This window comes from Poecilia formosa, unplaced genomic scaffold (genome assembly GCF_000485575.1).
Source record: "Poecilia formosa unplaced genomic scaffold, Poecilia_formosa-5.1.2 Scaffold338, whole genome shotgun sequence".
In the NCBI taxonomy this organism is placed as follows: domain Eukaryota; kingdom Metazoa; phylum Chordata; class Actinopteri; order Cyprinodontiformes; family Poeciliidae; genus Poecilia; species Poecilia formosa.
The window spans coordinates 37,976-52,706 of record NW_006800277.1 but is presented as its reverse complement, the minus strand read 5'-3'; the positions used below and the strand labels follow the sequence as shown (position 1 = coordinate 52,706).

General features: G+C 39.1%; 1 protein-coding gene across 4 annotated transcripts in view; it reads left to right on the top strand.

Annotated features, from left to right (window-relative positions):
• Window positions 1–13,830, top strand: part of LOC103153021 (lysine-specific demethylase 4A-like) — a 20,777-nt gene extending 6,947 nt beyond the window's left edge. Inside the window, exons 10-23 of one of the 4 annotated variants that reach the window (XM_007573774.2) lie at window positions 249–406; window positions 509–1,164; window positions 2,951–3,055; window positions 3,249–3,366; window positions 3,514–3,689; window positions 4,445–4,658; window positions 4,974–5,053; window positions 5,605–5,660; window positions 6,939–7,047; window positions 8,315–8,506; window positions 9,900–10,070; window positions 11,846–11,965; window positions 12,112–12,204; window positions 12,327–13,830. In XM_007573774.2, coding sequence (XP_007573836.1) covers window positions 249–406; window positions 509–1,164; window positions 2,951–3,055; window positions 3,249–3,366; window positions 3,514–3,689; window positions 4,445–4,658; window positions 4,974–5,053; window positions 5,605–5,660; window positions 6,939–7,047; window positions 8,315–8,506; window positions 9,900–10,070; window positions 11,846–11,965; window positions 12,112–12,204; window positions 12,327–12,464 — 2,386 coding nt within the window. In that variant the 3' untranslated portion in view covers window positions 12,465–13,830. Of the gene's footprint in view, window positions 1–248; window positions 407–508; window positions 1,165–2,950; window positions 3,056–3,245; window positions 3,367–3,513; window positions 3,690–4,444; window positions 4,659–4,973; window positions 5,054–5,604; window positions 5,661–6,938; window positions 7,048–8,314; window positions 8,507–9,899; window positions 10,071–11,845; window positions 11,966–12,111; window positions 12,205–12,326 lie in introns of all 4 variants that reach the window. The other 3 variants (XM_007573773.2, XM_007573776.2, XM_016661665.1) reach the window with 3 other exon arrangements.
• The last annotated feature ends 901 nt before the right edge of the window (window positions 13,831–14,731 follow it).

Sequence of the window (14,731 nt, the reverse complement as noted above, 5' to 3'; positions counted from 1 at the left end):
ATTCAAGCTAGACACCAGCATCCACTTTAGCTTCACCGCTGCTGCCAGTAGTCAAACCCAGCAGTTCACTAGAGGGCACTTTTATAATGTTTCATGAAATTTTTAAGAAAGAATTATTTAAATTAACCGATTTAAATGTACAAAACTTTACAAGCAAACTAAAATAGCCTCAAAATTATTCAGCAAACAATAGAAATTTGAACATATGTTGGTAACCTTTGTCCCGTCTGTTTCTGGTGATTCTTCAGCACGCAACGAATAGAGGCCAAAAGACACCGTGTTTGTTTGGAGGTGCCTGACGAGGTCGTCCCCAAAGACGAGGACGATGACGAGGAGTATGGAAAGAGGCCCAGGCTGAGCCTCATCCCTCACCGAGCAGTAGCACATGATGGCAGAAGAAATAAAGGTACTACATTCATCGCAAGGACTTCCTGTTTGATCAGCTGGTTTGGTCTTAGTTACTCTGTGGGGAAAGAAAATGTATGGCCTTTTCTCATTTTATTTCCAGGGCCGCCAAAGTTGGTTGTCACGCCAACAAAGCTTACGCTGATGGACCCATTTCATAGGAGTATGTTGCAGAGCAACGGTGACGGAGGCCGTCCTCCTCATTACACCAAGACTCGAGCACCTGCAATCTCTTCTCAGATGAGGCCCAGAAATGGGCATCTGTCGGTTTCAGCAGCGCCGACATGGACAGAAGCCCCCGCTCAACCCGTGCGTAAAATGGGTGTGGCCAGCCTGCTCTTCCACAGGACTCTGAGTTCAAAAGACACTCTCCTGGTGCAAAGCTACACGTCAGAAAAGCAGCAGGATCATCACAAGCAGCTCCAAATCCACAGCTACGCTAAGGAGCAGCAGCCTCGTCGCCTTCAGAGCAAAGCCTGCACGCTGACACGGGTCCAGGCTTTACCCATGGCTCTGGGCCAGGAGCTAGCACAGCTTCAGCCTGGAGCCTCAGTTCTTCAGATACAAGAGAAACTTAATGAATCACAAGCACACCAGAATCAAAACATTGACAAGCCTGAAAAAACACAGTTCATCCAAGACCCAGCTAGAATGGAGAAAGCCAAAGCTGAGGCCAGGTCAGCCCCCCCACAGAGCCAGACACAGCTGTATGACCTCAGCAAAGTCAAGATGGAGGCTTCCAGAGCCAACAAGCGAAAGGTTTGTGTCGCTTGACTTAAAATAATACTCATTTCCAAATGTGAGGGGGAACTATACTGCTTTCTAAAAGTCCTTCCAAATATCTAAATATATGCTCACCTCTAACATGTCAGGATAAGCAGAGCAAAGTTATCAGATGCTAAAGGGGCAGTATTATTATTTGAGCTTTACATCATATTATTATATTATTCCCTCATCAAAAACATATCTGGAGTGTTGTCTTGACTCTTTCATGCATTTTTGCGAAATCCTTTAATGGCATCCATTCAGCTGTACAAAATGCCTGGGTGGATCTAGCTCTGGCTTCAGGTTTCCAAGCTTCCACCTCACAGAGCAGCCCTCCCCCCAAGACTTCTCTCTCAGCTGCTTCAGACTAGCAAACACCTGGTGGATCTGTGAATCATCTGAGCTCATTATTGGAGCTACTTCTCAACACTGATAAAAATGTTGCTAAAGGGTTAGTACAGGAGTCATGTTGTGATGACTTCCTGAAAGTGGAGTTTCAGAACGAGCAGGAGTTTTTAAAGAGACAGAGGCCCAATTTCAAGGCATTTATATACAATGTCAAATTTCTTTTAAGACACGTTTGACATCTGTAGCATTTTAACAACTGAAGTTAACATAGTTACTATAACATGATTCAGTGTTGCTGCAGAATCATAATACTGCCCCTTTAAGATTGTGACTAGGGCCTTGTTACATGGCTAGTGATCAGGCCCTTTTTGTTCTTTATGCTCTTGCTAACTTTACTAACTTTACTAACTTTACTCTCTGCACAATTCGCCTAGCTTGCTTAATGTGACGCAGTAGCAATAACCAATTCTACCTTTTCTCTTGGCATTAAACTGACAGCGATTAATACCTACAGTCCTGGTCAAAAAATTACATGCACACAAGGATGACATTGAGTTCTGCCCTTTAATGTTAAATTTGATTTTTTATTTTTTTTTTTAAACAAGACAAGCCATTTAATTTTATTTAAAAGATAAAAACTTGGTCCAAAAGATTGAGTTCTTTTTTTAGATTTGACTAGATTTTCTCTAATCTACAGAGGTTCAAAAATGTTTATGCTTGAAATATTATATGCATACATCCCCACAAATGTCCCATATCAAAGCCATTGCTTGGTTTCTTGGCAGAGACACAGCTTTGAGCCCAGTAGTTTGGGATAATTGTCCTGTTGAACTGTGTCAAGCACATTTGAAGAAAATTAAAGTCATCCTCTTTTGTTATTCCATGTAGTGTCTCATTAAAACCAGGTCTGGACCAGGAAACCAACCATACTGGATCAAGTCTTTATATTCAGATGGCTGCAAAAGCACTTTGTTTCTTAGCAACCTGCTGAAGATGGGTTTATGTAAATAGTTGGTCTTGGACATATTGGATTAGAAAAAAATCTGTAGGAAATTTAGATTTGTGCACCTAGCTGTTGTTTTTAAGACTTGCTGAGGTTGTTGTCATCATTCCGCCCTGAGAAAAGAACAGTTCATAAGCTAATTTAGTGACATTTATTTCAAATGATAAAATGTCAATTTGATTTGGGTATCAAATTGGGATTTTAATCTATTGCTGAACTGAAACATTCTTTGGTGTCTCTGTACTGGTGTGTTTTCACTGCATGACTTTATTATGACATTATTCCTCTCATACTAACTATTCTAACAAAAAGAGTCTTAACTAAGTCGTTCTCATGGCAGAAACCACTTTTATCAACCATTTTACCCCGAATCTGTTCTCTGCCTTTATTTATCTTCTGGATCCACTGAATCTACTGTTTAAACTACAGAGTTCCGAGTGTCCACTACTGGACAGTGGCATTATCATCCTGAAAGACACCATTCCTGCAGAGCAACACAAGCAGGATGAGGTCCAGGTGATTCCTCACACTTATGTAAGTAGTTCAAGGGAGCTAAGTTTGATGACATGGTTAGACTGAATTTGATTAGGATTTGACGCACACGAGTACAGAGGCCCCAGTGGGCCCCAATGTTTCAAGTAGATTAAAATCTCCAAATTTTAAGGTGTCTACAGCGACAATGTAATGCTTATTTTGAAGATATGCTGTTCTCCTTTTTCTCCAGCAGGTATTAGAAGAGCAGTCTTACTGCAAGCTTGAGTCAAAAAAACAGGAGCAGGAAGAAGAGCTTTGTCGACTGCCTCGCCATCACCCTCTTCTGATCAGAGAGACATGTGGTGATGATGGTATGAAACTGTTCAGTTCTCACTGCAAGGTGGCACGTTGACTCTGTTTTTATTTATGTATTTATTTATTTATTATTTTTTTAATCACATTTTGGTTTATAAATCATTGCTTTTCATTATTAAAAGATTTCTCCCTCTTGTCTCCAGATCAGGACATCAGTGTAGAGGTTGAACAAGAAGAGAAGGAGGAGTGGGCAAAGCCTCTGACCCAACTGTGGCAGAGCCAGCCTTACAACCCCCAGGCAGAGTGGGACTACAATAAAAGGATGGGCCAGCAGCCTCCTTACTGCTCCATCTGTCTGCTCTTCTACACTTACCACCAGGTACCAACTACAGGACTGCTGCACTGTAAACAACTACTATATGTCTTTTCAGGCATGTTCCCAGAGATGTTATTCATACTTTAATCAATTAGATTTTTAATCATAGATCCTGTGCTTTGCTCTGAGTGATTTCATGCTTTATGATTTATTTTCCATTATATTTAGAAACTCTAATTGCATTTCTGGGGTTTCCTCCAGAAAACTTGCTAACCCCGTTGGTCGGGGTTCCAGGCGGTCAACCATGTTTTTGTATTAAATGTTACTCTGACAGGAAATGTAAAAATATTACAGGGTTATTGTATTACTGGATGACATTGTTGACCGTACTTAAAACACACAGCTATAGAGTCTTGATAACCACAAACAAAAAATACAATTAAAATAAATATACATTTTTTGCACTTTTATTAAATGCCAGTTAAGTAATCAGCCAGTGGATCTTAAGGCGCGATTTAATGCTGCCCATGCTTAGAGCCAATATAAGCCATAAATGAACTAAGCAGCTGCTTACGGCAATAAATGCTAACATTTTAACCGCTGGTGATACCAACAAAAATATTAATATAGCCTAAATCAAGCTGTTTAAAGATCAGTGATCGGCCAGAAAACTGCAGTCAGATACTGACAAATAAAGCCTGACAGGTCAGTTAATGTAACGCTGTAAGGTTAAGTAGCTGCACATCAGTTCACTGAGTTTGAAATACCAAAGGGTTGGGTTGAAATAAACTCTTTGGCTCTCTTTGCTCCCCTTAAAGTCTGAGTCTGGTGAGGAGAGCTCCAGCTTGATGCTGGTGAACCGCCCAGGAGGCCGTCAGTGGTCCCGGCCGCTCATCCCTGAAATGTGCTTCAACACGCATTCAGCCAGAACAAACGATGGCGTACAGGGTCAGCTGTCCAATCCTCACGTCGCTGAGGATGGGACGAGCCGCCTCATCAGCTGTGCTCAGTGCTACGTTCGAGTGCATACAAGTAAGCCCACCCCTCTGGATAGATAGATTGGAAAATAATCCAGTGTCTGCACAGGCACTCAGATATTACCTGTAAATTTACAGTTAACTTAAAATAGCTGAGACACAATAAGCCTTTGCTGCCTAAAGCATTGTCAGATTTTTTAAACTGTTTTTCAGATTTAAGTTTTATTATTGAGTAAAGTGTTGCTTTTTACATATATGTCTATTCTGCTAATAGTTTCAAAGTATTTTTAATGAAGAATGAAAAATACTTGACATTTTGCTTCAGTACACATCAGGAATGTATGACTTGTTTTTTTTTGCACATGCTTAGGTTGCTACGGCGTTTCTGGAGAAGAGGCGGAGTTTGACAACTGGCTATGTGCTCGCTGTGAGGCCAGTGCCATCACTGAGGTTAGTTTGTTGGCTTCCCTCATGTTTCCATTAGCAGTTAACTTCACATATTGTCTTGGAGGACTGTTCTCCGCACTTTAGTCTTCAAAGTGGCTTCCTGGCTCTCAGCAGTCTTGTATGCTTCATATGGTTGATCGCTGTCTTCCACTAGTGGGCAGTGCTGAGTTGGTAAAGACATCTGAGATAACATTTATTTATAGTAGTTTCACTTGTAAATATATTTTTTTGTTTTATGTTGTTGTTCAGTTAATTAAATTATTTTATATTTATTAACTTAGATTAGTTTTTGGTAACTTCTGTGTCCTTAATTAAAAGTATTTCCATCTCCCACCTCCACCCAAGTAATTTTTTTTTACCTAGTAATTGTTTTTATGTAGAATCTAAAATTGCTGTTGCTGGTCAGAACCTTTGAAAATGCCACTGATCTCAGTTTCCTTGTTACTTTCATCGCTCTTGATTAAAACGAGTTACAATTAATTATCTAACCCAGTCGGGCGTTCCTCGAGGTGCAGGACTGTTATGACAGACTGATTTCTTGTTTCCTCTTTCAGGACTGCTGCCTGTGTTCGCTGAGAGGTGGAGCCCTGCAGAGAGCCAACAATGACAAGTAAGTAGTAGAGGCAGGGAAAATATGACTTAATCTTTTTTTATTCTTAGAAAAACACCAGAGATGATTGAGTTTTTCTGGAGGTTCAGAAATGAACTCTGGTGGTTTTGGTGTCTGATGCAAAATGTAACGCCTGATCAGGCTGGTGACAGTTTGTTCAACCTGATGCTGGTTATAGAGCCACACAACAAAAACATAGAGCTTACACCGCATGTGTTGTGAGGAGTTATTATAGAACTGTCAACGCTTAATTATTCATTGTGGGGTTAAGTGACTGAAAGCAACAGGAAATGTTACAGGAAATTAAAACAAAACAACAGTGTGTCTGACTGTTGTGGATAAAGAAAATCATTGATTTTTCTTTTACTCTAAAGTATGCTTGGGCAATAAAATAATTTTTTCAATTTAATAGAATTTTCTGTTTATGAAGATTTCATTTTTCCACCAACACACACGGTGTGTTTCTGTATTTCAGTAATGTCAGCCTGCTCAGAGCTTCCCATCTGGGTTTACAAGCAGAAGTATTACAGCTTGTATTTGTTTGAATTCAGGTCAACTTCCAGAAGAGATGATTGAAATGAAAGTGAGTTTTAGAAAATATTTTCTATTATTTATAATCTCTTTTTAAGAAAACAAAAAGAGAGGAAAAGAACTGATTTAAAATCAGATTTTCTATGAAAAAATCTGAACTTTAATTTTTAAGCCACATTACCCAGACCTTCTCTAAAGGCCTACTGATTCACCATTCAGCCTGCATGTAAATGAATGAATGGAATATTGCAGTTGTGCAGATGAGAACAAAAATGTAAAAAGTTTCTGTATTAATTAGATATCTGTAGTTTGGTATATTTTGTTTTGAAACCAGTATCTTTACTCACTGGGGACATTTTTTTATTTTTTGCGTTTCTCTATTAATTGCATCAAAACCCATCTACCAGCAGTTACTGCACTTTTTGAGTATTAAAACAATCTGATAAAGATTGGGGTCATGGTTATTGATGTACTAATTGGAATAATCTTACAACTCCTCCATTTTCTTGGGATTAAATTCAAAACAATCATAAAATGTACCGCACATATTTTTTTTTCTGATTTATGTGTTGTAGTGTTTAAAATAACAAGTTGGAACAAAAACCTGGAACAAAAATCTGAAATTCCTTTCGATAGGGATTTATATTCCATCTTTAGTGTCATCGTCATGTTTAGCTGTTTTTACCTTGAAGAAGTTATTTGTTTGATTAATCCAGAATTTATGCTTTATGTTTACCTTTCCCTCAGATGGGTCCATGTTCTGTGTGCCATCACTGTCCTGGAAGCGCGCTTTGTCAACATCACCAAGCGCAGCCCCATCGACCTCTCTGCCATCCCGCTGCCTCGCTTCAGACTGGTAGGAGCCCAGAGGCGCTTTCTTCCTTTGTGTTTGCGCTTGTTCTAAAACGGGAGAAGGGAATTCCTGCTGATCCGAAGTTACATCTTGTTCTCTCTCACATCCTTCTGTCACTACTCTCAGGGTTCCTACACAGTCCTGAAAATGTGGAGTTTGCTTCAATCAATTTGGAAAATCTGAAAATTAAGCCGAAATTAACATAGGGGAAACATTGTTTCCAGACTTAATCAGATATTTAGATTTTCATCCATTAGGTATTAGAATAAGACATGAAAGACTTTTACATCTATTTATATTGAGATGACAGCTTGTGTCTTGAGTTTTTAATTCAACTAATTAAGGTTTAGATTTTTAAGTTCTTCATTTAATACTTAAAAATGGCACTTTCACAACTGCTTTACCCTCTAATTAAAGCAGTGTGATGTGACTTAAAAATAAAATTTCCAATTCATAAAAATAAATTTAAATTAAATTTCCAATATAAATACTTTTTTCCTTAAACAATAACAAATGACAGAAAATACCTTAAAAATAACTTAATAACTGGCTGTTTTTTTAATCACTCCTTCTGTGAGTTGACAAAGCTGGTAAAGTCAAAATAAGTAAAATACACTGGTCAAACAAGATGGCAGTTATTGGGCGGGCTGACATCACTCTGAACTGTGAAAACACTGGTGGAAAAAACAAACTAACTTGATTTTCCAAAAATTAAGTCTTCAAAATCAGAAAATAAAACTGATTTATCATAATTTTTGACATAGATTTCAAATAAATAGTTCAACCTGCCCTTATTTCACTGCCAGCTCAGAAGCTAGTTTCATTGTTAGTGTTACTATATTTGTGGTTGGAACCATTTCTGATAAAACCCATATAAGTGAAAGTTTGGTATGTAAGATGATGTTGCAATTTTCACTTTGTGCAGAGTTGGCCAGCAGGGTTTCCCCTTTCAGGCTTGGTGACGTTCTGTCTGCATTATGTCATGTTGTGAGTGCTGGTTATGCCACCACAAGCTATTAAGCATAGTAGCTGACCTGTTCATTGATGTAAGTCACATAAATGAAATGAGAAAAGCCCCATGATGTCATGATGGCACTAAAGTATCAAAGGGAAATTTGTGTAATTTCCCTTTCTGCATATTTTGGCTCTAGCATGTGTCTCTGCTGCCCTTGATAGTGGACATCCTCCCCTTGTCCTTTCCCTTGTAAAGTCATTCTGTTTTTCCCTTTTTCTGACTGCTCTCTTTGTTCCTCCTGGGTTGTGTGAGCAGAAGTGTGCGTGCTGCAGGAAACGAATGAAGAGGGAGGTGAAGGGCTGCTGCGTCCAGTGCTCCCATGGCCGCTGCTCCACAGCGTTTCATCCCTCCTGTGCTCAGGCAGCTGGCATACTCATGCACCCAGACGACTGGCCGTTCGTCGTCTTCATCACCTGCCACCGGCACAGAGCTCCTGTCTTACCTGAGGTAACATAGCAGGGCCACAGCTGGGCTGACGGTTAGAGGTCAACTTTAGGCGACGATTATATTACATAATATTACATAAGTTTCTTTATTTTTGGTGTTTTTTAACGTTTTCATACACAAGTCGGAGAAAAGAAAAAAAATACACCATACTGAAAAACACAACAAGAAACAAGGTGACACTAGTACAGAAATAAACAAGATTTAAATTCCTATCAATTGCAAAAACACAGTGTTATTTTTATGTGCATAACGGGTTTTTTTTGCCTCTGAGTGATAAGTTCAGCTGGTCTGGTATATTTTCATATTTTTTCACCAATATGTGCTGTTCCTGATTTAAAGAATAAATCTGAACTCCTTGTAGATTGATCTCCCTCCCAGTATTTCCTGTCTAAGCATTTTCCTGCTGTCAGCAGGGCTACTGACCTTTTTTTTTAGGACTGTATCGATACATGTATCAGTACCTAAAACATTCAGTACAGTCCTATCGGTTTAATAAAAAACACATGCAGCACTTTGATTTATTTTAAACATGAACACATGCAAAACATTTATATATTGAAATTGAATAACACAACTAAACAAAAATTAAACCAAACTCTTAAATATTCCAATTTGGAGCATAAATGTTTCTCTTTCATCTATAGTCAACATAGAGAAAGATGGACTGAGCCTTAGAGCGGTGTTTCTATAACAACTCGCTCTACACTGAGCTTACTTACCTAGACTGTAGAAAAGCAGAGTGTTAAATCTCACTGGTACAACGAAATGGAGACTAAAGTCCAAATCCAGCAGCCTGTATAGAATTCAACCAATCATAAATACTGCACTAAGTTATACAACAAGCAGACATGGGACCATACAAGGCAGAGTTTCTGTTCAGCTCCTCTCAGCAGCAGCACATTCAATTGAATTTTACATTTTATTCAAATTTTCCCCTTTTAATAACTTGCTAAATAAGAGCAAGTTATTAAAACTTGCTCTCCACAATCCAGAGATTGTGGAGATTATCATACAAAAAAAAAAATCCTCATTAAATGAAAAACAAACGATCCTGAGCATCTTCTTCATGAGACTGTTTTAGAGCAACCATTTCTTCAATCAGAAGCTTCTTCAGATTGCTGTCACACAGACAGGAGCCATCTTGCCTTGGTGTTATGTCAAGTCAGTCAACAAACCTGTCCTCATAGTGCTGTAGTGGAGCTCCATGAAGCTAATTCTGTGCACGTTCTAGATCCTGTTCATTGCCCAAGCTGGATATGTCTAGAAGCAGAGAAATGTGTAGCATTTCTCTCCAAGTCCTAATCCATTAGTGGAGCGTCGCCTTCATACCTCTGGCTCTTTGTTTGATTCACTGCCGCTCTAGTTGATGTAACACTCAGTTTCTGTTCTGTAGCGCAACAAGGCCTCTCTGAGAGATCTGTCAGTGGGCCACAAGGTGATCTGTAAGCACAAGAACTGCCGCTACTACTACAGTGAGGTGGTGGAGCTGACGACCGCCACCTTCTACGAGGTGGTGTTTGATGACGGCTCATACAGCGACAACCTCTTCCCAGAGGACATCGAGGTCAGTACTGGTACAGTCCAATCAACAAACAAACCATGACAGTTATCCATTCCCATGGTTCCATTCAAAACGAAGGGCTGTGATTGGTATTTTTTATTCTTTATCTTTTTTTACTCACCAATGTACAGAGTTACAACTTAAAGAGCAGAAATATCATCTGATCATTTGCTGTTCTTTTTTCTTTTTATTTATATGAACAAAGTAAATGGCAACTAAGAACAGTATGGAAGAGAAAGAAGAAAAACAACATAAAAAACCACCAGTATATGCATGTCTCATTTATTTGTTAAGAGAAAAACAAAACAGGACACACACACACACACACACACACACAAAAAACACAAATAGGCTGATTAATACAACACCTTTAGAAAATCCTAAAGCGGAGTGATGCATTTTATTCACGGTTGAAGAAAATCACACATTCTTTGGTAACTGCATATAAAGTTAGGTAAATAAAGTTAGGATTTTCAATCCAGACCAGGAGACAGTTCTTAGTTGGGGCTCCATTTGTGTGATTTATTGATCAGTCTGTGTTTTTGCTGATGTGTTCAGGAAACCTTCAGCTCTTCTACATTCTTCGTTCTTGCGTCTCATGTCCTTCTTGATAAGACTCCATTGATTCTGTATGGCATTTTCATGTTGCATCAAAGGGTCGTGGCAGAACAGATAGATAAAACTACCTATTTATAAACTGTTAAATACTACATCTTTCTCTGCATTTGATTTGCACTTAAAATTAAATCACATTTCACATCTTTTCACATTGCTGTAATTTGGCCCTATATAAAATAAAAACTGAATTGATTCGACTGAAAATGATAATCACACAGCTGTTATCGTGGACTTCTGTTTGTGGCCCTCCGAGGCCCTCAGAAATGTCTATGGTGAGCCAGATTTGGCCTGCAGGCCCTGAGTTTGTCACATGTGCTCTCCGGGGTCATGTGAGGTCAGTCGGTCACAGTATCACTTCAGCTTTACACAACCTACTCTGCATTTCCTTTTAACATGCCTGACTACAGCCAGCTTCCTTAGCAACGGCCTTCTGTAGCTTAGCCTTCCTGTGACTATTTACTCAGAAATCTCAACATGACTGAAGGACACAATATGAATATTTCTACATGAAACATAACTATTGTTGATATTTTTAGTATTATTTTGGGTTTTCATTAGCTGGCACTTCTAATAATCTAAATTAGAGGAAGTGAGGCAAAGTTCACACAGCAGGCGAATGCGACTCAAATTATATTTATATATATATTTTTTTTCATCCAAATGCAACCCATATTCACTGTTTCACTGCCGTCTGAACGGCCCACTTCCAGTCTTTTCACCCCAAAATATCTGGTTTGAGCCACTTCCATAAGTGGACCTGAATCGTGTCTGATAGTTTTCTGAACCTGGTCTGCAGTCTGTTTTTTTATTTTTTTATTTTTTTTATAGTTTCTTTGTGTGAAACTTTAAAAAACCAGCTCCTCTACCTGTCTGCCGACAGGTAGATGAGCAACCATGAAGGGACAGAATTCGCTCACATTCTGATCTGGTGTTATAGAAAGGCTGATAAAATCAATAACATTAACTGTGAACACATACAATTACTATACGTTGTAATCTTCTGTGGAATTGAAACGCTGCTCTGAAGTACGAGGCTCTGTGTAGAGTGTTTATCATCTCTGTGTTGCTTCTGCACATATAGAAATGTGTGTAACAGTTTGTGCAGCTTCAGAAATCCACACACATAGTTAAAGTTGACACTTTGCTCTGTGTGTTTCCAGAACCAGGACTGTGCCCGGCTCGGCCCGCCCTCTGCAGGCCAGCCTGTCCAAGTGCGATGGACAGACGGCCTTCTGTACGGAGCTAAGTTTGTAGCATCCCACTCCGTCCCTATGTACATGGTAAACCTGCTGCTGCTGGTCCCTCACACTGTCCTGTACATCATATCTGTGTCAAGTTTTTAATATATATATATGTGTGTGTGTGTGTGTGTGTGTGTGTGTGTGTGTGTGTGTGTGTGTGTGTGTGTGTGCGCGCCCCACTACAGGTGGAGTTTGAAGACGGATCACAACTCACAGTGAAGAGAGAAGACATTTACACGCCTGAAGAGGATTTGCCCAAACGAGTCAAGTCTCGAATGGTAGGCTGAGTTTCTTCTTTCTGTTCTGTCATGAATGAGCGTGAGTGCTGACCTGTAGTGACCCGCGGCGACCCACAGCCTCTCTCTCTCCTGCCCCTTCACCCTCTGTGTTCTGTCTCTAGTCGGTGGCGTCGGACATGCGCTTCGAGCTATTCACACAGAGCAACGTCAAACAGAACTCCAAACGACAGCGAGTCATCAACTCCCGATACAGAGAGGACTACATAGAGCCCGTTATCTACCGAGCCATCATGGAGTGACTGCTGCCATGTTTTACCAAAATAAATCACTATGGAAACATGAAAGTCTTCATTTCTTTAGTTTTCTAGCTCACAGGTTGCCGTTCCCCTCCTTTTCTCTGCTTTTCTCTTTTCTTTTCTCTTCTTTTCTTTCTTTCCTTTCTGTTCTTCTCTTTTCTCTTTGCTTTCTTTGCCTTCCTCCAGAAGTCTCCATATATCTAAACTACGGCTGGGACTTAAAACAACTCGTGCTTTACAACATCCTGTTAGACCTCTGTTCTCCGTTCTTCAGGAAGAAGCCATTAATCAGTGAAGTGTAAGCATTAGGACTGAACGGGACAGTAAGTTTAAGTTTCTCTACAATCACCGCTTCATCAAGCTTTCCTGATCAGGTTGCAGCTATTTATTTCCAACTTCCCGTTTATTTTTTCTTCTAAAGGAATTTTTTAAAAATTTATTTAACAAATGCAGTTAAAATGTACGCTTTCTTCTTTTTGTCATGAACTGTTCCAACTTTGACCCCAAAGAGTTGTAGATCCCGAAGATTTTTTTTTTTTGTATCCAGTTTTTTAGACTGTAATTTTCCATCATAGAATCGTAGAATAATTTTAATGAACTGAATAGGATCTGATTAAGTAAGTGTGTAGTTGAATCACAGCTCGTTATGGTGCATCTACTGTGAAGATGGAAGGAAGTCTAGACATGTTCTCTAGCCTTACATTTTAAAGGGCCAAGCTGACTTTTTGTTTTTCTTTTTTTTTTTTGGTCTCGTAGATTATTATAAATATTGTAAATAATAGTGCTACTTTATTTATGCAAAATGCATCCAGATTGAGAAGAAAGCTATTTTTGTCACATGCTTTTCACCAATCTAAAGACAACTTGAGATGTATTTATATTTATTATGCTGACGGGTTTAAAATTTTTAGAGCTTTTTTTTTTGTTTGTTTATTGTTTTTGTTCCTGTGCAGGAAATGGAAGGTGACAACTTCCTGTTGTTCCAGAGTTTTTCTTAAAGCTAAAGCACTTATTTCTTTCAGGAAGTTTTAACCTTTGATACATCTGTGTATCCTTGACAACCATCCTGAAAATTGGATTTTATTTCCCCTTGTGTTTGTGTTTTTATTTCAACTAGCTGTAGAGTATTAAATTTCAGATACTTTGAAGCCCTGTAGTTATGTGCTCTGAAGTTTTTACTCCCACTTTCAGCCCCTTATTCCTCCTCTAAGCTAGAATTGTGATAAGGAAAGTAAAAGTAGCTGGCCTTTCTGTAGGATAATGTGGCCAGATGCTTGTTTTTATCTTTGTCCTGCTGTCGTCTTTAGATCTCTGTCCATAAGGCTGCTTTAAAACTTTGTAAGCAAACTATTTGAGTAAAATTTGGGGTAAAAAAAAAAGTGCTTTGTATCATTTATTTCTCCTTGACATCCCACACTATTCAACAGCCAATCAGAGCAGAGTGTGAGATATTTTAATTCTGCAGCTTTAAGCCCTGGCATTTTCCATTCACTCAAATTTAGCCTGTTTATTAACCTAGTTTGAATCACATTTTGTTCCTTCCCTTTTGCCTCTGTTGCTTCCGATCTGAATTGATAGCTAATCTGAATAAACACAGGAAACCTATTTAAAGAAATGTTGCACGTATACACAAAACCTCAAACGTGTTTTCATAGACCTTGATGAGAAATAGTTGAGAACATCGCCGAGTTTCGAGTCGCAGACTGAACTTTGTAGAAACACCTAATCTACAGGTTGAACCTTTTCAGCTTTTGTCACATTAGAATCACAACCTCAGGGGATTTTTGGTTAGTAGATAAAATATACTAACCAATGGTTCTCAAAAATACATCAATAAAGGGTGGAGTGCAGAAGTATTCAGTTCTATTTGTAGGGCGAGTATAGCTACACGGTGCAGGGTTTGTCTCTCTGATGCAGACGGACGTTACTGTCCATGTTGCTACCAGGATTACATGGAACTGCCTGGAAAATAAAGCAGAACTGCCAACACAAACCATTTATGTTTTGTGGTGTTTATTCCAACACAAAACATTATTGGATGTTTTGTGTTGGAATACAATGTTCACTGTTTTTTTCTTAGTTTTGATCACATCTGACCAGAGCTGCTCCTTCCACATGTTTGTCCCACAGGACCTCTTCTGGTCTTCTTTTAACATTGATTTTATTTTTGCAGCTATAGAGACCAGGGACATGCAAGGCACCATGTGCAGCACAGGGAACCACCAGCGGCCTCAGTACTGTGAGATTTATTGAAAGCACATTTTAAACAT